At 47.1% G+C, this 27,984-nt stretch overlaps 1 protein-coding gene across 3 annotated transcripts in view; it reads left to right on the top strand.

Moving 5' to 3' along the window:
* The window catches only part of ints6l (integrator complex subunit 6 like), a 115,000-nt gene that overhangs the window by 25,832 nt on the left and 61,184 nt on the right, over positions 1-27,984 (top strand). For all 3 annotated transcript variants that reach the window (XM_038775275.1, XM_038775278.1, XM_038775276.1), the window contains 3 exons: positions 3,858-4,021; positions 14,344-14,496; positions 20,497-20,629. In XM_038775275.1, coding sequence (XP_038631203.1) covers positions 3,858-4,021; positions 14,344-14,496; positions 20,497-20,629 — 450 coding nt within the window. The remainder of the gene's footprint in view (positions 1-3,857; positions 4,022-14,343; positions 14,497-20,496; positions 20,630-27,984) is intronic.

A 27,984-nucleotide genomic window follows, 5' to 3' on the forward strand; every position in this document is an offset into this window, starting at 1 on the left:
ACTGCCTGCTGTAGCTATGCTGTTTACTGCCTGCTGTAGCTACGCTGTTTACTGCCTGCTGTAGCTACGCTGTTTACTGCCTGCTGTAGCTACGCTGTTTACTGCCTGCTGCAGCTACGCTGTTTACTGCCTGCTGTAGCTACGCTGTTTACTGCCTGCTGTAGCTACGCTGTTTACTGCCTGCTGTAGCTACGCTGTTTACTGCCTGCTGTAGCTACGCTGTTTACTGCCTGCTGTAGCTACGCTGTTTACTACCCATTGTAGCTACGCTGTTTACTGCCTGCTGTAGCTACGCTGTTTACTGCCTGCTGTAGCTACGCTGTTTACTGCCTGCTGTAGCTACGCTGTTTACTGCCTGCTGTAGCTATGCTGTTTACTGCCTGCTGTAGCTACGCTGTTTACTGCCTGCTGTAGCTACGCTGTTTACTGCCTGCTGTAGCTACGCTGTTTACTGCCTGCTGTAGCTACGCTGTTTACTGCCTGCTGTAGCTACGCTGTTTACTGCCTGCTGTAGCTACGCTGTTTACTGCCTGCTGTAGCTACGCTGTTTACTGCCTGCTGTAGCTACGCTGTTTACTGCCTGCTGTAGCTACGCTGTTTACTGCCTGCTGTAGCTACGCTGTTTACTGCCTGCTGTAGCTACGCTGTTACTTTCAGAGACTGATGCACAAGGACACCAAGGTCTCGCTGAGTATCCACCTCTCTCAATTTACACCCATTCAAATAATAATCTGCCTGCCTATTTTGGCTACCAAAGTGGATAACCTCACATTTATCCACATTATACTACATCTGCCATACATGTACCCACTCACTCAGCCTGTCCAAATCCCGCTAAAGCATCTCTGCATCCTCCTCACAGCTCACCCTCCCACCCAACTTTGTATCATCTGCAAATTTGGAAATGCTGCATTTAGCTCCCTCGTCCAAATCTGTGAATAGTCGGGGTCCTCGCACAATGCCCTGCAACACCCACCAGTCACTGCCTGCCAAATGGAAAAAAACATTTATTCCAACTTTTTGCTTCCTGTCTGCTAACCGGCTTTCTATCCATCTCGAGATACTGCCCGCAATCCCATGCGCTTTAACTTTACACAGTAACCTGCTATATGAGACCTTGCCGAAAGCCTTCTGAAAGTCTAAGTAAACCACATCCACTGAATCTTCCTCGTCAACTCTACTAGTCACATCTTCAAAGAGTTTCAATAGATTCGTTGAGCATGGTTACCCTTTCGTAAATCCATGCTGATTTTGTTTGATCATACCACTGCTTTCCAAATGCTGTCCTTGATAATGGATGCCAGCAACCGATGTCATACCCATTGGTCTATAGTTTCCTGTTTTCTCTCTGCCTCCCTTTTTGAATAGCGGGGTTATATGAGTTAGAATAGGAGAAGGAAACTCAATCGTTTGAGCTGATTCCACTGTTCAGTTCGATCATGACTGCTCTGTATCTCAACTCTCTTTCTCACCGCTGCTCCATATCCCTTCATACCCGACAGAAACTCTCAGTCTTGAAAATTTCACAACTTCTGTCATCAGCACCCTTTTGAGGGAGGAAGTTCTAGATTTGCACTGCTTTTTAAGTGTGCTTTCTGATTTCACTTCCACATGACCAATCTCTAGTTTTTAGATGATGCCCCCTTGTTCTTGATTAAACATTGTTTTACACTTTTCTTCCTATCTACTGTATCAAATCCTTTTATAATTATAAATCTCTCAAATACATCACCTCTTTACATTCGTAACTCAAGGGATCACCAACCAAGTTGATATGAACATAAAAAACTGGGCAGCATGGTGGCGCAGTAGCACTGTTGCGTCATGGCGCCGAGGTCCCAGAGTGACTGTCCTTTACATCAAGGCAGCATTTTGGCATCAAGGAACCCTAGCTAAACTGGAGTCAGTGAGAATCAGGGGGAAAACTCTCCGCTGGTTGGAGTTATACCTGGCAAAAAGGAAGATGGTTGTGGTGGTTGGAGATCAATCATTTCAGCTCCAAGGACATCACTGCAGGAGTTCCTCAGGGTAGTGTCCTAGGCCCAACCATCTTCAGCTGCTTCATCAATGACCTTCCTTCCATCATAAGGTCAGAAGTGGGATGTTTGCCGATGACTGCACAATGTTCCATACCATTTGCAATTCCTCAGATATGAAGCAGTCCATGTCCAAATGCAGCAAGACCTAGACAATATCCAGGCTTGGGCTGACAAGTGGCAAGTTACATTCGCGAACAAGTGCCAGACCATCTCCTACAAGAGAGGATCTAACCACCGCCCCTTGACATTCAATGGCATTACAATCGCTGAATCCCCACAATCAACAGCCTGGGGGTTACCATTGACCAGAAACTGAACTGCACCAGCCATATTAATATTGTGGCTACCAGAACAGGTTAAAGGTTAGGAATCATATGAGTAACTCGCTTCCTGTCCCCCAAAGCTTCGTCACCAAATACAAGGCACAAGTTGGGAGTGTAATGGAATACTCTCCACTTGCCTGGATGAGTGCAGCTCCACCAACACTCAAGAAGCTCAACACCATCCAGGACAAAGCAGCCTTGCTTGATTACTCCCCCTTCCACAAACATTCAAACCCTCCACCACAGGCAAACAGTGGCAGCCGTGTGTACCATCTACAAGATGCACTGCAGTAACTCACCAAGATTCCTTAGACAGCACCTTCCAAACCCACGACCACTCCCATCTAGAAGGACAAGAGCAGCAGATACCTGGGAACCCCACCACCTGGAGGTTCCCCTCCAAGTCACTCACCGCCCTGACGTGGAAATATATCGCCTTCACTGTCGCGGGGCAACATCTTGGAACACCCTCCCTAACAGCACAGTGGTGTACCTACACCTCAAGGACTGCAGCGGTTCAAGAAGGCAGCTCATCACCACCTTCTGAAGGGCAACTAGGAATGGGCAATAAATGCTGGCCTAACTCGTGATGCCCCCATCCCATAAAAATTAATTAAAAAATATAATCACCGAAACGCTCCCCCACAGACAATTCTACCAACGGCCTGGGTTTACTTCCTAAAATTAGGCCCGCTACCAGCCCCTCTTGTAGGAGTTTCTTGGTGGTGGCTCAAAACCTACCATCGATATATTTTATGAATTACAGCCCCTCTGAGCCTTTCGTATTTTGACTATCCCAATTAATATTGGGAAAGTTGAAATCCTATACTGACTAGGATGTGGCCTCAGGAGTAATTCAGAGATTGCAACTTTTGAGGTCCAGCTTTTCAATGTGCTATCTAGCTCCTAAATTCTTGCTGCATAATCCCTCTTTGTCGTTGGTACCAATGTGAACCATTACCTCTGGCTGTTCACCTCGCCCTCGCCTTTACACCCTTGACCTTGGCACCAGGGAGGCACCACACCATCCAGGGGTCACATCTATGGTCACAGAAACTCTGCGCCCCTCACTACTATTGAGTCTCCCACCACTATTACTCCTCCCTTCTTGTGCAGCTGAGCCACCAATAGTCTCCCATGCGGGACCTGATAAAATTCTTACTGATGTCCATGTAGATTACATCAACTGCATTGTCCTCATCTATACACCTACTCACTTCCTTGAAAAAAAAATCAATAATTTCAAAAGGAAACTGGGCACTTGATGGAAATAGACCTGTAGGGTTCTGCGAATTGAGCAGGGGAGTGGGACTGTCTGAATAACTCTGTAGAGCGCCATCATGGACATTGAGGGCCAAATGGCCTCCTTTAGTGCTATAAATGACTATTTTCTCAACACGGCCATCTGCTCCTTTGGTTTGTAACACTGAAAATATTCTCGGCTGGTCTTGATGCAGCAGAAATCTCCTACTCCTTTTGCTTTGCTCTGTTTCAGATTGTATTGTTGAACCACCTCGAGCAACCTCTTCATTTACTCCTCAAGCTTGGCATAGCTGTCACAAACTGATTTACGTGCGGCCAAACCCCAAGACAGGCGTACCTCTTGGACACTGGCCAATCCCGGAGTGTTTCTGGCCGGATCAAAACTCCCCCACATTGGTGAGTATCAGTGATCAGGACAGGTTTTTACTCTGGGTATCAGTGATCAGGACAGGTTTTACTCTGGGTATCAGTGATCAGGACAGGTTTTACTCTGGGTATCAGTGATCAGGACAGGTTTTACTCTGGGTATCAGTGATCAGGACAGGTTTTACTCTGGGTATCAGTGATCAGGACAGGTTTTACTCTGGGTATCAGTGATCAGGACAGGTTTTACTCTGGGTATCAGTGATCAGGACAGGTTTTACTCTGGGTATCAGTGATCAGGACAGGTTTTACTCTGGGTATCAGTGATCAGGACAGGTTTTACTCTGGGTATCAGTGATCAGGACAGGTTTTACTCTGGGTATCAGTGATCAGGACAGGTTTTACTCTGGGTATCAGTGATCAGGACAGGTTTTACTCTGGGTATCAGTGATCAGGACAGGTTTTACTCTGGGTATCAGTGATCAGGACAGGTTTTACTCTGGGTATCAGTGATCAGGACAGGTTTTACTCTGGGTATCAGTGATCAGGACAGGTTTTACTCTGGGTATCAGTGATCAGGACAGGTTTTACTCTGGGTATCAGTGATCAGGACAGGTTTTACTCTGGGTATCAGTGATCAGGACAGGTTTTACTCTGGGTATCAGTGATCAGGACAGGTTTTACTCTTTACATAAGGTCTGCTGCTTTGACATGGTCAATGCTTTCCAATTAATTTAATAACTTTAATCCACTGTCGGTACCTATACTATATAAAAAGGAAATGCATTTAAAACTAAAGTTACTCAAATGCCATAACAAATTAGATTGATAGAAATTAAATCACGCACTGTAATCGTGAAGTTCGAAGGAATGGTAGCACAGTGGTTAGCACAGTTGCTTCACAACGCCAGAGACCCGGGTTCAATTGCTGCCTTGGGTCACTGTGTGCGGGGTCTGCACGTTCTCCTCGTGTCTGCGTGGGTTTCCTCCGGGTGCTCCAGTTTCATCCCACAAGCCCTGAAAGATGTGCTGTTAGGTGAATTGGACATTCTGAATTCTCCCTCTCTGTACCCGAACAGGCGCCGGAATGTGGTGACTAGGGGCTTTTCACAGTAACTTCATTGCAGTGTTAATGTAAGCCTACTTGTGACACTAATAAAGATTATTATTATTTTAAATTTCTAAATAATCCGATTCTATTGATTACTAGTGAAGCTTGACAGCTTAATAAATGGAAATAAAAGCAAATTACTGCTCATGCTGGAATATGAAACAAAAGCAGAAAATACTGCACAAGCTCAGCAGGTACATAGATACATAGAAGATAGGAGCAGGAGGAGGCCTTTTGGCCCTTCGAGCCTGCTCCACCATTCATCACGATCATGGCTGATCATCCAACTCAATAGCCTAATCCTGCTTTCTCCCCATAGCCTTTGACCCCATTCTTCCCAAGTGCTATATCTTTTTTTTTATAATTTAGATTAGCCAATTATTTTTTCTAATTAAGGGGCAATTTAGCGTGGCCAATCCACCTACTCTGCACATTTTTGGGTTGTGGGGGTGAAACCCACGCAAACACGGGGAGAATGTGCAAACTCCACACGGACAGTGACCCAGAACCGGGATCGAACCTGGGACCTCAGCGCCGTGAGGCGGTTATGCTAACCACTAGGCCACCGTGCTGCCCCCAAGTGCTATATCTAGCCGCCTCTTGAATATATTCATAGTTTTAGCATCAACTACTTCCTATGGTAATGAATTCCGCAGGTTCACCACTCTTTAGGTGAAGAAATGTCTCCTTATCTCTGTCCGAAATGGTTTCCCCTGAATCCTCAGACTGTGACCCCTGGTTCTGGACACACCCATCATTGGGAACATCTTCCCTGCATCTACCCTGTCCAACCCTGAGAATTCTATGCCGTCTGACAGCATCTGTGAAGAGAAAAGGGAGAATGTTTCATGAATGTTTATGGGCAGCAGGGTAGCATGGTGGTTAGCATAAATGCTTCACAGCTCCAGGGTCCCAGGTTCGATTCCCGGCTGGGTCACTGTCTGTGTGGAGTCTGCATGTCCTCCCCCTGTGTGCGTGGGTTTCCTCCGGGTGCTCCGGTTTCCTCCCACAGTCCAAAGATGTGCGGGTTAGGTGGATTGGCCATGCTAAATTGCCGTAGTGTCCTAATGAAAGTAAGGTTAAGGGGGGTGTTGTTGGGTTACGGGTATAGGGTGGATACGTGGGTTTGAGTAGGGTGATCATGGCTCGGCACAACATCGAGGGCCGAAGGGCCTGTTCTGTGCTGTACTGTTCTATGTTCTATGAATGGAACTATTTTGTAAAACACAATTAGCAAGCAAAGAGAGATGGACTGGCTTGATGAGTAGGTTAGCTCACTGTGAGACAGAACACTATCGTTGGTGGCTGAGGTTACATAGGATGGCTTGTGGAACTTTTACTGTGGTCCTGCCAGTATTAATTTGGTGAGGGTTCTGCTCATCATTGACTTGATGGTGTACAAATGGTTAAACAGAAATTATTTGGAAGACTGGGGATGGAACTGATGAACCCAGGGATATTTAGTATTTAGGAAGGACAGGCAAAAAGGAACGGTGGTGGAAATGACAATGCTGGTTAAAGAGGACATTACATTTATTTTGATTTGATTTGATTTATTGTCACATGTACCGAAGTACAGTGAAAAGTATTTTTCTGCGGCCGAGGAACGTACACAGTAGACACGAGTTCACAGTTTAGTTCCCTCATCTAAATCATTAATATGTATGAGAATAGCTGGGGTCCCAGCACCAATCCCTGTGGTACCCCACTAGTCACTGCCTGACAATTGGAAAAATTACTTATATTGTCCATTCCAAATGGCCTGATATCATTAAACGACAACCTTCTAGTACGGGACTGGAGGTTCCCTTTCCTGAAAACCACTGGAGCTTTCTAATTTGAGAATTTAGAAACCTGGATGATTATTTAAATTGCCAGATTAATTGATTTCGGTTACACAACTGACCATGATGGGATTTGAATTTGTGACCCTGGACTTGCTGGTCCAGCATGGCTACTGTACCTGCGCTTTCAACAGCCAGAGCCAGGTCTTAATCCGTGTACTTTAGGCAGACATGGAACCTCGTGCCCATGAGGAATGACAAATTGATGAGGAGTATGTGTGAGAGCAGACTCGGGTCACACCTTAGGTAGACTGGAAGGAGAAGCCATTACAGGAGATGTGGTGAAGGGAGGGTGTGAAGAGATGATGGAGAAAGGGTGGAATGGTTGAGAGTGACGCAGAGGAGTAATCGAACTTACAGTGCAGAAGGAGGCCATTCGACCCATCAAATCTGCACCGACCAGTTAAGCCCTCACTTCCACCCTATCCCCGTAATGCAATAACCCCTCCTAACCTTTTTTGGTCACTAACGGCAATTTATCATGGCCAATCCACCTAACCTGCGCGTCTTTGGACTGTGGGAGGAAACCGGAGCATCGGTTCCCTCATCTAAATCAATAATATGTATGAGAATAGCTGGGGTCCCAGCACCAATCCCTGCGGTACCCCACTAGTCACTGCCTGCCAACTTGGAAAAGACCCGTTTATTCCTACTCTTTGTCTCCTGTCTGCCAACCAGTTTTCTATCCATCTCAATACACTGTCCCTAATCGCTTGCACTTTAATTTTACACGCTAATCTCTTATGCGGGACTTTGTCGAAAGGCTTCTGAAAATCCAAATAAGCCACACCCACTGCCTGCCCCCCCCCCCCCCCCCCCCCCCCCCCCCCCCCCCTAGTTACATCCACAAAGAGTTTGTGTAGATTTGTCAAGCATGATTTCCCTTTCGTAAATCCTTGCTGACTCTCCAAATCTGCCACAGTTTTCCAGGTGTTCTGCTTTAAAATCTTTGATAATGGATTATAGAATTTTCCCCATTACTGGCATCAGGCTGACTGGTCTATAATTCCCTCTTTAAATAATGGAGTTACATTAGCTACCCTCCAATCTGTGGGAACTGTTCCAGAGTCTATAGAATCCTGGAAGTGACCATCAATGCATCCACTATTTCTAGAGCCTCTTCCTTAAGTACTCTGGGTTGTAGATTACCAGGTGCTGGGCATTTATCAACCTTCAATCCCATCAGTTTCCCCAACACCATTTCTCTGCTAATACTGATCTCCTTCTGTTCCTCCCTCTCATTAAACGCTGTGTTTCCCAACATTTCTGATATCATTTGTGTTCTCCTTTGTGAAGACAGAACCAAAGTGTGTATTTAGTTGCTCAGCTATTTCTTTTCCTTCATTATAAATTCCCCTGTTTCTGACTGCAACATTTGTCTTCACAAATCTTCATATACCTATAGAAACATTTACAGTTTGTTTTTGTGTTCCCCACAAGCTTACTCTCGTGCTCTTTATACCTTTCAATGACATCCCCTTTCATTCTTCTAAAGTTTAGTCTATACAGCCCGAATCAACCTCATGGCTCCACACGCGACTAAGCTGCCACCCCAAAAATCTGTCTGGTGCATCTTCACAGCACTCCCTCTAGCAAGTATATATTTTCTTGGGTAAGGAGACCAAAAATTTTCACACTATTCCAGGTGTAGTCTCAGCAAGGTCCAGTTGCAGTAACACATCCTCGCTCCTGTACTCCAGTCTTCCTGCAATGATGTCCAACATTCCATTTGCCTGTTTGCTTGCGTTCAGTGACTGGTACACAAGGACACCAAGGTCTCTATATCGGTGAGACCAAACGCAGACTGGGTGATCGCTTTGCTGAGCATCTTCGGTCTGTGCGCATTCAGGATCCTGACCTTCCTGTTGCTTGCCAGTTGAACACAAGACCCTGCTCCCAGGCCCACATGTCTGTTCTTGGCCTGCTGCAATGTTCCAGTGAAGCGCAACGCAAACTGGGGGAACAACATCTCATCTTCCGGTAAGGCACGCTACAGCCTTCCGGCCTGAACATCGAATTCAACAACTTCGGATGATCAGCCCCACCTCGACCCATTTGTTCTCATTTCATTTTAACTGTCTTTTACCATTTCTTTCTTTCCTGCACCTTTCTCCTCTTTGCTTCCCCCTTCCCCTCACCCCACACCTACAGTTCATCCTCTGATGTTAGTTTCTCTGCTGTTTGACCTTTCACATCTTTTGTCCCCTCTGGGGACTGCCATTAACACTCTTTCCCCTTGGTTTCTGTGGCCATTAGCATCCGGTTTCCCTGGGTTTCTGTGGCTATGACTCATCTTTCATTCTCATTCCACAGTATAAATATTTCCCACTCTCTCTGTTAGCTTTGACAAAGAGTCATCGGACTCGAAACGTTAGCTCTTTTCTCTCCCTACAGATGCTGCCAGACTTGCTGAGATTTGCCAGCATTTTCCCTTCCGTTTCAGATCCCAGCATGCGCAGTAATTTGCTTTTATCGGGGGTTAAAATAGCTGGGTTTGCTCTGGAAAAAAAGACCCATTGGTTTACAAGTTGTCTTTGTATCAGTAATCTAATCAAACCACAATCAACAACTGCAGTCCCCCACTCCCCAAACATTTAAAGGGATCTTGCAGATTTCAAAATTAAGTGTGAGTTCCGCGGCTGCTCCCTTGCTGGTTTAGCTCACTCAGCTAACTCGCTGGCTTTTAAAGCAGGCAGCAGCACGGTTCGATTCCCGTAACAGCCTCCCCGGCCAGGCGCCGAAATGTGGCGACTAGGGGCTTTTCACAGTAACTTCATTGAAGCCTACTCGTGACAATAAGCAATTTTCATTTCATTTTCATTGCTACCTCAGTGTTCACGGCCCCAAAGTCTTGTCCAGGAACCCCATTGGGCTTGTGATCCACAGTTCAAAAACCTTTGGCTTCGGGAAATTGAAGTTTTCCATGTTGGATTTGCCACTCCATAAGTTTCTCTAGACTCGTAGCTCTCCGATATATCTCCATTCGTCCAATCCCAATCTCTATTCCAGGGTTTCCCAAACATTTCAAGCCACGGAGCCACGGGTTAACTCCCAAGAGCAACGGGGAATCCCAAACATCCTCATAATGTTGATGCCCCATTTGTCACAAAATAGGTGCAAATGCAGAAATCAAATGTAAACCAGTATTTTCAGCTATATGTATGCATACAGTAATCTGATCATTTAAAAAATCTCTGATTGAAACCCAGCCGCAGGACAATATATCTGCTGCCGGCTCACACCCCGCTCTCGGCCTTGCTGTTGGCTGCGGTCTTTTCAACCCAGCAACTTAGCTTTTATTGGTAGAGGAATTGAGTTTCGGAGCCATGAGGTCATGTTGCAGTTGTACAAAACTCTGGTGCGGCTGCATTTGGAGTATTGTGGGCAGTTCTGGTCGCCACATTATAGGAAGGATGTGGAAGCATTGGAAAGGGCGCAGAGGAGATTTACCAGGATGTTGCCTGGTATGGAGGGAAGATCATATGAGGGAAGGCTGAAGGACTTGAGGCTGTTTTCGTTAGAGAGAAGAAGGTTAAGAGCAGACTTAATTGAGGCATACAAGATGATCAGAGGATTAGATAGGGTGGACATCAAGAGCCTTTTTCCTCGGATGGTGATGTCCAGCACGAGAGGACATAGCTTTAAATTGAGGGGAGATAGATATAGGACAGATGTCAGAGGTAGGTTCTTTACTCAGAGAGTAGTAAGGGCGTGGAATGCCCTGCCTGCAACAGTAGTGGACTCGTCAATACTAAACGCATTCAAATGGTCATTGGATAGGCATATGGACGAGAAGGGAATAGTGTAGAGGGACTTTAGAAGGGTTTCACAGGACGGTGCAACATCGTGGGCTGAAGGGCCTGTACTGCGCTGTCATGTTCTATGTTCTAACTACAAGATGGAATAAATCAAATGGGCCAATCAGAGCAACTCTTCTCAGAGCACTAGATGCTGATGGGCTGTTTAGTCAGCCTATCAGCATTCGGTGCTCCAAGAGGACTTGCTGTGATTGCCACATTTGATTTCTCTGATTGTATTTAAATTTTGCAGGTTCTCACCGGCATTTACCAGTCACAGAGCTGCCGCCAGATTCGCCGACCCCCTGCAGACCGCTCATGGACTCCTAGTGATCCGCTGATCCCAATTTGGGAACCCCTGCTCTCGTCCATCCCAAATTCCTAAACTTCAGCATTGGAAGCCTAGCTCCTCACGCCTGGAATTTATTCCTTAAACTTCCCTGAATTTCTAACTCTCTAAGATACAGAGGTGGCGTTGTGGTATTGTCATTGGATTAGTAATCCAGAGACCCAGGGTAATGCTCCGAGGTCCAGGGTTCGAATCCCACCAGATAGTAAAATTTGAATTCAACAAAAATCTGGAATTAAAATTCTAATGATGACCATGAAATCATTGCCGATTGCCATAAAAAACCATCTAGGTCATATATGTCAAACTCAAGGCCCGCGGGCCAAATCTGGCCCGCGGTGGAATTATCTTTGGCCCGCGAGATAATATCTAATTACTTTTTTAAAAAAATTTAGATTAGCCAATTATTTTTTCCAATTAAGGGGCAATTTAGCGTGGCCAATCCACCTACTCTGCACATCTTTGGGTTGTGAGGGCAAAACCCACGCAGACACGGGGAGAACGTGCAAACTCCACACGGACAGTGACCCAGAGCCGGGATCGAACCTGGGACCTCAGCGCCGTGAGGCGGTTGTGCTAACCACTAGGCCACCGTGCTGCCCTAATAATATCTAATTACTATTAAAGCTGGCCCCAGCAATTGAAGCGCCTATGGCGTATGATATGGCTGATGCCGAGTTTATTCAGGTATAGTGTGAATCACAAAGTGTTGGCCTGTGGAAAAATATTTTCATTAGAAATTACTCTGGAAAAGCTCCAGATAAAGCAATAAGAAATAAAAGCAACTAATTTTTTTATTTATTTAATGTTGTTTTTATAGGCAATAACCTAAGCTTTATTAGTTCCAGGTTCAATAAGTTCATTTCAATAAGTTTTGCAAATAAACATTGAACCAGTCCGGCCCTCGACTTGTCCCGATTTTTAAATTTTGGCCCACGGTGTATTTGAGTTTGACACCCCTGATCTAGTTCACTAATGTCCTTCTGGAAAGGAAACCTGCCATCCTTACCCGTCTGACCTACGTATAACTCCAGACAGGCACAGCAATGTGCTTGACTGTGAACTGCCCCCCTCTGAAATGGCCATAGTAAGCCATTCAGTTCAAGGCAATTAGAGATGGGCAACAAATGCTAACCCGGCCCAGCGATGCCCAAATCCGAAGAACAAATAAGGAACCATAAAAGCTATCTCTGTCAACAAGCTTTTGCTCATCTGTCTTTGATTCCTTCTTTGGCACATTCTCAGTTTCGTCTGATGACCCAGATGACCATAGGGCTGCTTTCCCTTTGAGGGGGAGAGCTGACTGCTGGTGATTTAACCTGAGGGTCACCATAGCTCAGGCAAGGAGCAAGGTTGAGAAGACATGAATAATCTCAGCTGGTACATGAATTCAACCCGCGCTGTTGGCCTCGCTCTGCATCACCAACCAGCTGTCCATCCAACTGAGTTAAACCGGAGGGTCAGCCTTGGGGAGGGTTGCACTGTCGGGAAAGGGTCAGAGCTGGGAGAGCGCTATACTGTCCGAGGGTCAGCGCTGGGGGAGCGCAGCACTGTCCGAGGATCAGCGCTGGAGCGAGCAGTACTGGGGGAGCACTGCACTGTCGAGCGAACAGTACTGGGGGAGCGCTGCACTGTCTTGAGGATCAGCGCTGGAGCGAGCAGTACTGGGGGAGCACTGCACTGTAGAGCGAACAGTACTGGGGGAGCGCTGCACTGTAGAGCGAACAGTACTGGGGGAGCGCTGCACTGTCGAGCGAACAGTACTGGGGGAGCGCTGCACTGTCAAGCAAGCAGTACTGGGGGAGCGCTGCATTGTAGAGCGAACAGTACTGGGGGAGCACTGCACTGTCGAGCGAACAGTACTGGGGGAGCGCTGCACTGTCGAGCGAACAGTACTGGGGGAGCGCTGCACTGTCGAGCGAACAGTACTGGGGGAGCGCTGCACTGTCGAGCGAACAGTACTGGGGGAAGCACTGCTTTGTTGGAGAGTCAGGGCTGGGAGGGGCGGGGAGAGCTGCACTGTCGAAGGTTTATAACCGAGTGAGCTCTGTACTATCGGAGGGACAATTCAGAGGGAGCACTGCACGGTAAGGTACCGTCCTTCAGATGATATATTATACCACGCTGCCATTTCCCCTTCTGGTGGATGTAAAATATCCTACTATTTTACTCCGAACCGATGTTCTCCAGGTATTCTGACCAATGCCGAACCCTCAGTGAAACAGGTCATACACAACATTACTGTCAGTGAGATCTTGCTGTGCACAAGGAGGCTGTTGTATTTCACTATATTACCACTGTGGCTGCATTTTCAAAATATCTTGATTGTGAAGAACTTTGTGTTCCTACACAGTTGTGAACAATGAGATGTAAATGCAAGCTCTCTTTTCATGCAGGTTTTGAGGATAGTATTTGGAAGCTATTGTAGACCAACCTTGTATGTCACCAACATTGTGATGACAAGTCTTACTGTTTTCCCCCGTTTTAAAATAAATTTAGAGTACTCAATTATTGTTCTTTTCCAATTAAGGGGCAATTTAGCGTGGTCAATCCACCTGCCCTGCACATCTTTGGGTTGTGGGGGCGAAACCCACGCAAACACTGGGAGAATGTGCAAACTCCACACGGACAGTGACCCAGTGACCCGGGATCGAACCTGGGACCTCAGCGCCATAGTCCCAGTGCTAACCACTGTGCCGCATGCTGCCCCTTAGTGTCTATTACAAGTGCTCACTTCTTGAAATGATTATTTCAAACTGGAGTTACTGAGCTGAGCACCAAGGTAGCCTGCAATGTAAGGATACACTGAATATGGAATCTAATTCTTGCAGGAAAATTATTTTGATTTTCAGATGGGAACACAATCTGATGTCACTGTGGACTGGTCTTGTTCACCTTTTGGCTTTTGGTTGATAATAGTCAGGAACTGTGTCGGGGAATATAATGGCCAGGAGGGAGTGTCATTGCGGGTTCTTCAAATAATGCACTACTCTAGCGATCGGAACTGGCTGCAGGAATGCCGCGTCCTCTATGTATTGTTTTCATATCTTTCCGACCTTTGTCACCTTTTGATTTTTACCTGATTTTAGTGTTGCAGCAGAAAATTGTGGTTTAGTTTGGCGGGTTTATTTTGAGTAAAGACATCCACTACCAATACAGCAAATTGTGGAATCGGTGCTCCCTTCCTATATTGTCAAAAAAATGTTCCCAAATACATAATTAATACCTATCGTCCTCTTGTGTTTGCTCCACAGCCTCCACGTACGGCTCACCCTGTAGTAAGGTTCTCCTGTGGGGAATGTGAACCAATGGTCATTGACAAATTACCCTTTGACAAATATGAACTTGAACCCTCACCTTTGACCCAGTATATTCTCGAGCGCAAATCCCCTCTCACCTGCTGGCAGGTAAGTGCACGACTGACTCCAGTGAATGTGTATTCTGCATTTGTACTTTCAGGGCTTTCCTTTGGCACTCTGATTTTGAATCTTACTCTTCCTGTATTGTTGAGAATTGTTATATTAGAGGCTGTCTGGTAACACTGGCCAAGTAGGGAGACACATCTTTCACCATAGCCGTGGAGTCCTAACAGAGGAAATTGTTTTCCATGTCAGTTGCAGTTCTTGCTTCTGAATCAGAAGGACATGGATTCAACATCTAACTTACATTTCCATGCAGTACTGAGGGAGTGCTGCATGTCTTTTGGAAAACTGTTGAATTGAGCTGCACCTACCTTTATAGGTGGATATAAAATATCCCAAGCCACTGTTTGAAGAAGAACAAGGAGTTCTTCTGGGACCGTCACAGTGGCACACTGGTTAACACTGCTGCCTTACAACACCAGGGACCCAGGCTCATTTTCGGCCTTCAGTGACTGTGTGGAATTTGCACTTTCTCCCCGTGTCTACAGGTTTTTAAAAAATTGATGTATGGGATGAGAGCGTCGCTGGTTAGGCCAGCATTCATTGCCCATCCTTAGTTGCCCTTCAGAAGGTGGTGGTGAGTTGGCTTCTTGAACCGCTGCAAGGCCTGAGGTGTAGGTACACCCACTGCTGTTTGGCAGGGAATTCCAAGATTTTGCCCAGGAGGTGAGTTACTCGCCGTAGGATTCCTAGCCTTTGATCTGCCCTGGTAGCCACAGTATTAATGTGGCTAGTCCAGTTCAGTTTCTGATCAATGGTAACCCCCAGGATATTGATTGTGGGGGATTCAGTGATGGTAATGTCATTGAACGTCAAGGGGCGATGGTTAGATCCTGTCTTGTGGGAGATGGTCATTGCCTGGCACTTGTGTGTCGCAAATGTAACTTTCCACTTGTCAGCCCAAGCCTGGATATCGTCCAGGTCTTGCTGCATTTGGACATGGACTGCTTCATTATCTGAGGAGTTCCGAATGGTGCTGAACATTGTGCAGTCATCCGCAAACATCCCCACTTCTGACCTTATGGTGGAAGGGAGGTCATTGATGAAGCAGCTGAAGATAGTTGGGCCTAGGGCACTACCCTGAGCAACTCCTGCAGTGATGACCTGGAGCTGAGATGATTGACCTCCAACCATCACAACCATCTTCCTTTGTGCCAGGTATAACTCCAACAAGCAGAGAGTTTTCCCCCTGACTTCCACTGACTCCAGTTTAGCTCAGGCTCCTTGATGCCACACTCGGTCAAATGCTGCCTTGATGTCAAGGGCAATCACACTCGCCTCAACTCTGGCATTCAGTTCTATTGTCCATGTTTGAACCAAGGCTGTAATGAGGTCAGGAGCTGAGTGACCCTGGCGGAACCCAAACTGAGCGTCCGTGAGCAGGTTATTGCTGAGTAAGTGCTGCTTGATAGCACTGTTGATAACCCTTTCCATCACTTTGCTGATTATGAAGAGTAGATTGATAGGACAGTAATTGGCTGGGTTGGACTTGTCCTGTTTCTTGTGTACAGGACACGCATGGGCAATTTTCCACATTGCCGGGTAGATGCTAGTGTTGTAGCTGTACTGGAACAGCTTGGCTAGGGGTGCGGCAAATTCTGGAGCTCAAGTCTTCCAGTACTATTGCCGGGATATTGTCAGGACCCATAGCCTTTGCAGTATCCAGTGCCTTCAGCCGTTTCTGGATATCATATTGAGTGAATCGTACTGGCTGAAGACTGACATCTGTGATGCTGGGGACCTCCGGAGGAGACCGAGATGGATCATCCACGCGGTACTTCTGGCTGAAGATTGTTGCGAGTGCCTCAGCCTTGTCTTTTCCACAGATGGGCTGGGCTCCTCCATCATTGAGGATGGGGATATTCGTGAAACCTCCGCCTCCAGTGAGTTGTTTAATTGTCCACCACCATTCACGGCTGGATGTGGCAGGACTGCAGAGCTTAGATCTGATGCATTGGTTGTGGAATTGCTTAGCTCTGTCTCTTACTTGCTGCTTATGCTGTTTGGCACACAAGTAATCCTGTGTAGTAGCTTCACCTCATTTGTCGGTATGCCTGATGTTGCTCCTGGCATGCTCTCCTGTACTCTTCATTGAACCAGGATTGATCCTCTGGCTGGGTGGTAATGGAGAGTGGGGGGATATGCCGGGCCATGGAGGTTCAGATTTGGTTGAATACAATTCTGCTGCTGCCGATGGCCCACAGCGCCTTATGGATGCCCAGTCTTGAGTCGCTAGGTCTGTTTGAAGACTATCCCATTTAGCACGGTGGTAGTGCCACACAACACGATGGAGGGTATCCTCAATGTGAAGATGGGACTTTGTCTCCACAAGGACTGTGCGGTGATCACTTCTACCGATACTGTCATGGACAGATACATCTGCAGCAGGCAGATTAGTGAGGATGAGGTTAAGTAAGTTTTTCGCTCTTGTTGGTTCCCTCACCACCTGCTGCAGTCCCAGTCTAGCAGCTCTGTCCTTCAGGACCCAGCCAGCTCGGTCTGTGGTGGTACTACCGAGCCACTCTTGGTGATGGACAGTGAAGTCCCCACCCAGAGCATATTCTGCGCCCTTGCCATCCTCAGTGCTTCCTCCAAATGGTGTTCAACGTGGAGGACTAACTGATTCATCAGCTGATGGTGGCCGGCACGTGGTAATCAGCAGGAGGTTTCCTTGCCCATGTTTAACCTGAAGCCCTGAGACTTCATGGGGTCCAGAGTCGATGTTGAGGACTCCCAGGGCAACTCCCTCCTGACTGTATACCACTGTACGCCACCCTCTGCTGGGTCTGTCCTTTTTTAAAAAAATTTAGAGTACCCAATTAATTTTTTCCAAGTAAGGGGCAATTTAGCGTGGCCAATACAACTGCCCTGTACATCTTTGGGTTGTGGAGACGAAACCCACGCAAACATGGGGAGAATGTGCAAACTCCACACGGGCAGCGACCCAGAGTCGGGATCGAACCTGGGACCTCGGCGCTGTGAGGCAGCAGTGCTAACCATTGCCACACCATGCCACCCAATTGTTTTAGTAGAACAGTAAATTATTTCCTTAGTTTTTTTTGCACTTTAAGAAATTACCCACTGATACCTGCTGCAAAGGTACATGCTGTCTGGGAAAACCTGCAGCTGACACAGCCTATATTAGACACTCCGCTGTCATCACGTTTGGCAATTACAAATTGGCAGTTTAATCATTTCAGAAGAATATGTAGTAATAAAGCCAGTCAAAGTTATGTTCAGGAATAGTCAGGGGGGAGGGTGGAATTGAGAGCGGAAAGGCTTCAATGGGAGGAGTCTGTGCAGTGTCAACCGTCTGGAGGGCATATTTAAGGAATTGTTGCTAGGAATGGATTGTGAGGGTTGAATGGGATGTGGGAGCCAGTGAGGTGGGAGGGCGAAGGTCCTGTGATGACGGGACCAGGGACCCTGAGGGTTGTTGATGGGGATACAGATGTAAAACCGGATTTTGGGGGTCAGCAGAATGAGGGAGGACATGTCTGTTGTCATGGAGGTGGGCTCCTTAGGAAGGCAGTGGACGTGGACATTCACCCACACAGAACTGAGGGTGAAGGGGAGGGTTGTAGAGTGACTGTGGAGATCAAAGGTCACACCAGGCGTGTCAATGGGAGATGGGGACGTGAGGGACTCTAGCTGAAAAGGCGCACACATCATGCTGCTTGGAGCCTCGTGGGAGTTGGGTCTTTGGGGGTGGGTAGAGTGTCTGGTCAGTGCTACTGGTCAACTGACCAGCCTGTAGCACTGATGATGCTGTGGTGTACGAATGAGGCTTCTTGCACATGTCTCACAAGGGCTCTGACAAAGACCCTTGCCTCTCTGCACATGTTTGATTCCAGCATACATAGACACAGCCTGGGGTGTAACCTGAAGATGGTGGGCATAGACATAGAACAGTACAGCACAGAACAGGCCCTTCGGCCCTCGATGTTGTGCCGAGCAATGATCACCCTACTCAAATCCACATATCTACCCTATACCCCGCAACCCAACAACTCCCCCCCCCCCCCCCCCCCCCCCCCCCCCCCTCTCTCTCTTAACCTTACGCATGTGGAATCAAGAGGGGACTTAATTGAGGCATACAAGATGATCAGAGGATTAGATAGGGTGGACATCAAGAGCCTTTTTCCTCTGATGGTGATGTCCAGCATGAGGGGACATAGCTTTAAATTGAGGGGAGATAGATATCGGACAGATGTCAGAGGTAGGTTCCTTACTCAGAGAGTAGTAAGGGCGTGGAATGCCCTGCCTGCAACACTAAACGCATTCAAATGGTCATTGGATAGGCATATGGACGATAAGGGAATAGTGTAGAGGGACTTTAGTGGGGTTTCACAGGACAATGCAACATCGTGGGCCGAAGGGCCTGTACTGCGCTGTAATGTTCTATGTTCTATAACTTTTTATTCCTGACCACTTCTTGGTGCTCCACTGACGTCTGCGGCAGTCTGCTGACTAGTTTGTTCTCTAATCTTGGATGATCTTGCTGGCTATCCTTTGGAGTCCCGAGGCCTGGAGGGCTCCGACTTAGTTTGGCCGTCCTGATGAGGAGCAACTCCACACAGGAAGAAGCTGAAGGGGTCACAGACGAGGGATTCCGAAGGGTCAGACACAGTCCTGAGAGGAGGTCCCAAGGAACTCCCAACATTTGTTCCTCCTCCCGAAGTGCCTGAAGTCCCCTGCCTGACTGCTTGCGGCAAAGGGGCATCTGAAGGAGACCGAGGTGCCCGTCCCGACATGGCATAGCCACAGCAACATCTGACCCATGGCTACAGTGATGCAGTGCAGGTCTGCGCACATATCCAACAGAAACATGGTGTTCTGCTGGCCCAGATTCTCCATTGCCTTCACCATCTCCCCCATGGGGACTTCCCTCCGCACGCAGTTGGAACCACGATATCAGAGAGCAGGCGGACGGACTCCTCTGCCTCGCTTGCCACTCTGGTGAGCGCCTCTGCCACCTCTGCCTGATGTTCCCCCAGCTCTGGCTGGATCTATGGTATCTCATGCAGGGCCAATCCCAGAGACTTGTCATCTGTCTTGGGTCTCAGAGGTGCCTCTTCCCCAGCAGTCTTCCCGAGTGCCAGTGAGCTTGGCTGACCCTGCCTCCTGCTGTGTACATGTATCTGTGTGTTGACTGCCATAATGTGTGGCCTGCCTGAACTAAATCTATGAATCACTGAGGTGTGTGTCTCTGAGCGGGTGGGGGGTGTATGTGATGGCTCTGCAGATGCACTTTGTTCCTCCTCCCCAATGTCCTCGGACCTGTGTGGGTTGGATGTACTGCTGTAAGTGAGAGAGAGCATGAGTGATGGCAGGAGCTGCCTCCAACAATAATTAGCAATCTAGTTACACATCTAAATTGTGCATTCGACCAGAGACACTCGGCAATTCCAAGTTGTAGAAATACTGACTTTTTGTCTTGAGACTTCCAATAGTTTTTGCAATTTAAAAAAAGGTTTTTTCAGGCACAAAGGTTGCCAAGCTTTGGCCTAGGTAGCATCAAAATATAACGGCTATTTCTCAAACTCATTCCAATTGGTGCAATAAATTGCTGTTCTCTGATTCGGCTCTCTATATACTGGGAGAACGCTGTAGCTGTATCTCATCTATGAAGTGATACAGCAAGGAGTCCAAAGCATCAATGGCATAGTTGACAACTTTTCAATTTAATCTGTTGTGCCAAGACGTTCAATTCTGGAATTGACTGAAACTTGCACAAAGGCGACAGTCCTATCATGTAATGTTTATAGATCCAGGTTGTGTAAAGTATGGGATGATCCAACATAGTGGGAGGCTATTTGGCCCATCATGTCTGTACTGGCTCTTTGGTAGAGCCATGCAAATAATCTCTTTGCCCACAGCTCTGGATTCTTTTTCCCTTCAAGTATTCCTGTCAAAAAAACAACATTGATTTGAAAAATATGAAGTACTCTGCTTTACTAATTCACTTTTAAACTTTATCCCTAGGTGTTTGTGAGCAGTAGTGGAAAATACAGTGATTTGGGCCATCCATTCGGTTACCTTAAGGCGAGCACAACATTAACCTGTGTGAATCTCTTTGTTATGCCTTACAACTACCCGGTGCTGCTACCACAGCTTGGTATGTCCAACTATATTGTCAACTTGTGAATGAGTGTGAGAGGAACGGGTTTCTGACATGATATACAGGACAGCTAATGAAGCTGCTTCAACACAAACCTTCAATCGGATATTTAAAAATGTTGGCTGTTTGTTTGGCTGGTAGTTTTATATTGTTGTGTAGTCAGTGGAAGTGGAAGTACTCTTCAAGTACAATTAGCAACTGTGGTGACTCTCAGATTTTCAATGTTTTCCTCAGGCATGATGTCACTTGTTTCTTAATGCCTCCATGGCCTTGTTCCACCCTCATTCTCCTCTTGCATCGCACCCTTCAGACTTCTGGTCTGGTCTTTGGTAATTCTGCCTGTTATTCCATTGTTGGTGTTGCTACATCTACTGAGTGCTACTCTCTGAGGCTTGCCACTTGATCCCATCTGCCTCAGTATTTCACTGATGGGAAGGCAATTGGCATAATGGTATTGTCACTGGACAAGCAATACAGAGACTCCCACCAGGTAGATGGTAAAATTCGAATTCAATAAAAACCTAGAATTAAAAGTCCATAAAAGCATTGTCGATTATTATAAAAACTCTTCTGCTTCACTGACGTCCTTCAGGGAAGGACATCTGTCATCCTTACCCGGTCTGGCCTACATGTGACTCTGGACTCACAGCATTGTGGTTGACCCTTAAATGGTCTGTGAATTGACCTAGCAAACAACGGAGTTCAAGGCCATTTAGGGATGGGCAACAACTGTTGGCCCAGCCAGCGATGTTCACATCCCGTGAATAGGTTTTTAAAAATGCTATTTTCTGTGGCATTTCCTATCATTGTTCAATGTGTATTGGGAATTTAATAATAATAATAATAATAATAATCGCTTATTGTCACGAGTAGGCTTCAATGAAGTTACTGTGAAAAAGTCCCTAGTCGCCACATTCTGGCATCTGTTCAGGGAGGCTGGTACGGGAATTTTGTATTCTTCAGGCACAATATTCATGCGCGTTGTACGGCAGATGTTTTGAGAGTTATTTAACTCGCTGTCTGGTCACCGCCCCGTGCCCACTGTGTAATTGTTCGCAGTCTAGTTACAGGATTTGTAAATAATTTGCCATTCATTTTCTGACTATATTGTGAACACTATAAGGGAATAGTGTAGATGGGCTTTAGAGGGGTTTCACAGGTCGGCCCAACATCGAGGGCCGAAGGGCCTGTACTGCGCTGTAATGTTCTATGTTCTATAATTGAAAGCCTGCATCCAGTGGAGTCCTGCAGGGATCAGTGTTGGGGTGCTTGTCTTTTGTGTTTTCTATAAATGATTTAGCTGTGAATTAGGAGGGTTAATCAGTAAGTTTGTGGATAACATGAAAATTGGTGGGGTGGTAAATAGTGAGGAGAATAGCCTTCCATTACAGGGGGATATAGACGGGCTGGTCAGATGAGCTGATCAGTGGCAATGGAATTCAAACCAGATAACTGAGAGGTCATACAAGGGAATACATGATAAACACCAGGACCCTAGGAAGCACCGAGGATCAACGGGACCCTGGTGTGCATGTAAGACCGTCCCTTAGGTAGCAGAACAGGTGGATATAGTGGTTGAGAAGGCACATGGTTTACTTAAGAGCAGTGAGGTCATGTTGGAACTGTATAAAACGTTGGTTAGGCCACAACTAGAGTATTGTGTGCAGTTCTGGAATCCACATTATAATAATGATCTTTATTAGTGTCACAAGTAGGCTTGCATTAAAACTGCAATGAAGTTACTGTGAAAATCCCCTAGTCGCCACATTTCAGCGCCTGTTCTGGTACACGGGGAGAATTCAGAATGTCCAATTCACCTAACAGCACGCCTTTCGGGACTTGTGGGAGGAAACTGGAGCACCCGGAGGAAACCCACGCAGACATGGGGAACACGTGCAGACTCAGCACAGACAATGACCCAAGCCGGGAATCGAACCCGGGAACCTGGTGCTGTGAAACAACAATGCTAACCATTGTGCTACCATGTGATAGCATTGGAAAGGGTGCAGAGAAGATTTACCAGGATGTTGCCTGGGCTGGAGAGTTTTAGTTATGAAGAGAGATTGGATAGACTGGGGTTGTTTTTCTTCGAGGAGACTCAGGGGCTGGTTTAGCACAGTGGGCTAAATCACTGGCTTGTAATGCAGAACACAGCCAGCAGCACGGGTTCAATTCCTGTACCAGCCTCCCCGAACAGATGCCGGAATGTGGCAACTAGGGGATTTTCACAGTAACTTCATTGAAGCCTACTTGTCACAATAAGTGATTATTATTATTGAGGGGGGGATATGATTGAGATGTATAAAATAATGAGGGGCATAGATGGAGTAGACAGGATAAACTTTTTCCGCTTAAACTTTTCCCCTTTGTGGAGGGACCAATGACCAGGTGGCACTGCCCTCGGTAGAAGGTTCCGAAGGCTTTGTTGATTTTGTTTCTGGCGCAGCGACTAGCCTGCTGCTTCTATCTTTAACCTGAGCTATTTGACTCGTGGCTGCCTGATTTCAGCCGGTGAGCCAGCAGGCTGGCTTTGTCTCTATGGTCAGGTGCTCTATCTGGTGGAGCTGGTTGGCTACTTTTCTGGTGGAGAGCAGGTCGAAGTCCAATTGAACCTTTCCCCTCACTGCCAGCAGTTCCAAGGTTGGGGCCATGGAATAGAACAAAGAACAAAGAAAATTACAGCACAGGAACAGGCCCTTTGGCCCTCCCAGCCTGCGCCGATCCAGATCCTTTATCTAAACCTGTTGCCTATTTTCCAAGGTCTACTTCCCTCTGTTCCCCGCCCGTTCATATACCTGTCCAGATGCATCTTAAATGATGCTATCGTGCCGGCCTCTACCACCTCCGCTGGCAAAGCATTCCAGGCACCCACCACCCTCTGCGTAAAAAACTTTCCACGCACATCTCCCTTAAACTTTTCCCCTCTTGCCTTGAAATCGTGACCCCTTGTAATTGACACCCCCACTCTTGGAAAAAGCTTGTTGCTATCCACCCTGTCCATACCTCTCATAATTTTGTAGACCTCAATCAGGTCTCCCCTCAACCTCCGTCTTTCCAACGAAAACAATCCTAATCTACTCACCCTTTCTTCATAGCTAGCACCCTCCATACCAGGCAACATCCTGGTGAACCTCCTCTGCAACCTCTCTAAAGCATCCACATCCTTCTGGTAATGTGGTGACCAGAACTGCACGCAGTATTCCAAATGTGGCCTAACCAAAGTCCGATACAACTGTAACATGACCTGCCGACTCTTGTACTCAAAACCCTGTCCGATGAAGGCAAGCATGCTGTATGCCTTCTTGACCACTCTATCGACCTGCGTTGCCACCTTCAGGGTACAATGGGCCTGAACTCCCAGATCTCTCTGTACATCAATTTTCCCCAGGACTCTTCCATTGACCATATAGTCTGCTCTTGAGTTAGATCTTCCAAAATGCATCACCTCGCATTTGCCTGGATTGAACTCCATCTGCCATTTCTCTGCCCAACTCTCCAATCTATCTATATTTTGCTGTATTCTCTGACAGTCTGCCTCACTATCTGCAATTCCACCAATCTTAGTATCATAGAACAGTACAGCACAGAACAGGCCCATCAGCCCTCGATGCTGTGCCGAGCCATGATCACCCTACTCAAACCCACGCTATACCCGTAACCCAACAACCCCCCCCCCAACATTACTTTTAGGACACTACGGGCAATTTAGCATGGCCAATCCACCTAACCCGCACATCTTTGGACTGTGGGAGGAAACCGGAGCACCCGGAGGAAACCCACGCACACACGGGGAGGACGTGCAGACTCCGCACAGACAGTGACCCAACCGGGAACCGAACCTGGGACCCTGGAGCTGTGAAGCACTTATGCTAACCACCATGCTACCGCGCTATCTGCAACTCCACCAATCTTAGTACCATCTGCAAACTTGCTCATCAGACCACTTATACCTTCCTCCAGATCATTTATGTATATCACAAACAGCAGTGGTCCGAGCACGGATCCCTGTGGAACACCACTAGTCACCCTTCTCCGTTTTGAGACACTCCCTTCCACCACTACTCTCTGTCTCCTGTTGCCCAGCCAGTTCTTTATCCATCTAGCTAGTACACCCTGAACCCCATACGACATCACTTTTTCCATCAACCTGCCATGGGAAACTTTATCAAACGCCTTACTGAAGTCCATGTATATGACATCTACAGCCCTTCCCTCATCAATTAACTTTGTCACTTCCTCAAAGAATTCTATTAGGTTTGTAAGACATGACCTTCCCTGTACAAAACCATGCTGCCTATCACTGATAAGTCTATTTTCTTCCAAATGTGAATAGATCCTATCCCTCAGTATCTTCTCCAACAGTTTGCCAACTGACGTCAAGCTCACAGGTCTGTAATTCCCTGGATTATCCCTGCTACCCTTCTTAAACAAAGGGACAACATTAGCAATTCTCCAGTCCTCCGGGACCTCACCCGTGCTCAAGGATGCTGCAAAGATATCTGTTAAGGCCCCAGCTATTTCGTCCCTCGCTTCCCTCAGTAACCTGGGCTAGATACCATCCGGTCCTGGGGACTTGTCCACCTTAATGTCTTTTAGAATACCCAAAACCTCCCCCTTCCTTATGCCGACATGACCTAGAGTATTTAAACATCCATCCCTAACTTCAACATCCATCATGTCCCTCTCCTTGGTGAATACCGATGCAAAGTACTCATTAAGAATCTCACCCATTTCCTCTGACTCCACGCATAAATTCCCTCTTTGTCTTTGAGTGGGCCAATCCTTTCTCTAGTTACCCTCTTGCTCCTTATATACGAATAAAAGGCTTTGGGATTTTCCTTAACCCTGTTAGCCAAAGATATTTTATGACCCCTTTTAGCCCTCTTTATTGCGCGTTTGAGATTTGTCCTACTTTCCCGATATTCCTCCAAAGCTTCATCAGTTTTGAGTCACCTCGATCTTATGTATGCTTCCTTTTTCATCTTAGCTAGTCTCTCAATTCCACCCGTCATCCATGGTTCCCTAATCTTGCCATTTCTATCTCTCATTTTAACAAGAACATGTCTGTCCTGCACTCTAATCAACCTTTCCTTAAAAGACTCCCAAATTTCAAATGTGGATTTACCCTTAAACAGCTGCTCCCAATCCACATTCCCGAGCTCCTGCCGAATTTTGTTATACCACCGGTCCCCCTCCAGCATGGAGTTGGCCAGCTGTTCCCTGGCTGCCCCCTCCTCCCTGTCTTTGTGCACCTTGAATGTGATAATTTCTCCCCTTATCACCACCATCAGTGCCTCCCAGAGTGTGTGGAGGGATCTCAAACTTATCTTAACACTGAGAGTGGTGGTTGTAAGCTTCAACTTCCAACAGAGAATCAGCTGCACATGTGCAGATTGCCGTTGTCACGTTCTTTGGGGCCAGCCTAACTATCCAAGAAGAAAAAGTGGTGAAAATCCTGTGTCAAGTGGCTGGGAGCAAAGCACCATAGAAGACAAGAGGTCCAGAGAGGGGGCAATTCCACAGGGAGAGGTCCCAAAAGAAGAGTACCAGAGATCAACAAGACATGGTCCCAGTTTAATTAAAAAGAGAGGAACAGAAAAACATGCTCTAAACAGGGAAAAGGGCTGTGGAGAACAGACTTTAATTGAAGAGGGCAGGCGAAGGTTAGTGGTTCAGGGCTGTTGGAACACAGGTACTCCTTTGGAGCAGTAATATTCAGACTGGGACAGCTGAAGTTGCGTTTGCGATGTGCATGTTCAGGAGTTCAGACGGTCACGACATTGAAAACATGGAGACAATTTCAGCAACACTTTAAATTAAGAGCGGTGCTAAAGATGGTGCTGATTTTTGCTAACCATATGTTCAAGCCGGCAAGATTAGATGCCAGTCTTAGAGGCTAGGAGGAAAAGGGGATGGAAGGAATGAGGGGTTCGTTTCTTGGGGGGCATTTCACAAGTTTTGAGGATCTGTCAGAGAAGTGTGGGCTCTCGCAGTCAGAAACCTTCAGCTATCTGCACATTTGTGACTTTGCCAGCAAGGTCTGCCCATCATTCTCAGCACTGCAGCCACCACCAGTGCTGGAAAGGGTCCTGTTGCTCACTGGGACGGAGGAGGGGAGTACTTCGGGAATTTACGGTGGATCCCGGCAGGGGATTGATCACTACTGGAAGGGGGAAGGGCCAGGTGAGAGGAGGAGTTTGGGGGGGGGAGAGAATGCCACACCTTTGTGCTCGAGACTTGGGCTTATATAACTGAAGGTGGTACACCGGGCACATTTAACAAGGTCTAGGTTGAGTCGGCTGTTTGAGGGAGTGGGGAATACATGTGAGCGCTGTGGGAGGGGCACGGCCAACCATGTACATACATTCTGGGCATGTCCTAAGCTTGTGAGATTTTGGGTCCCCTTCTTCGGCACCATGTCAGTGATCCTACAAATTGAACTGGAGCCCAGTCCCTTTGGGCCCATATTCGGGGTGTCAGACCTGCTGGATTTGCAGGCGGGAGCGGAATTCCTAGCCTTTGTCTCACTGATTGCTCGCAGACTGGTTCCATTGGAGTGGAGGTCAGATTTTCCACCTAGTGCCCCAGTGTGGCTGGGTGATCTGATGGAGTTTTTATACCGTGAGAAAATTAAGTACGCCATGAGGGGTGCAATTGAGGGGCTCTAGAAAAGATGGCAGCCGTTCATTTTGTCCTTTACAGAGTTAGTCACCGTCAGCTGTTAGAGAGAGGTTGTAGGATTTTTGGGGTGTGTGGGTGCTATCATTTTCTGTCTGTGTTTCTGTTTTATCGTTTTGTATTTAGCGAAAAATGTTCCATAAAATTAAAAAAAAAAAAATCCAAGTTAAAGACTGGAATCGCTGTGACAGGGCAGCCTGCAGATTGCCCCAGGCTTTGGAGGGGCATTTCACAAGTTTTGAGGATGTGTCAGAGAAGTGTGGGCCCTCGCAGTCAGAAACCCCCCAGAGCGAGAGACAGAGTTTCAGTGAGATTGTTGATTCAGTGCTTACTGCCGTTCTGAGTTATTGATAAATCTGTGGACTCTGTCTTGGTTGGACCTGTCATTTATTGTGTTGCGTGATATGTTTGCCCACAGTTTTCCTTGATTCACATGTACCTCAGCCCCCACACCCACCACCACACTTCCTCCAATACCACCAGCACCCTTCCCTGCACATTCCACACCCAACTACAAGTAGAGGGCAAGAGGACACGGACAGCGACGGGAGCCCTCGACCTGCATCCCGTGACACCCCAGAACTCGAGTCCAGGGAAGATCAAGACTTTCCATCACAGCTGTCTCCCAACACACTCCACCATCCCACATACACTACATCGGTTGAGCACTTTAC

This window comes from Scyliorhinus canicula, chromosome 17 (assembly GCF_902713615.1).
Source record: "Scyliorhinus canicula chromosome 17, sScyCan1.1, whole genome shotgun sequence".
Classification (NCBI taxonomy): domain Eukaryota; kingdom Metazoa; phylum Chordata; class Chondrichthyes; order Carcharhiniformes; family Scyliorhinidae; genus Scyliorhinus; species Scyliorhinus canicula.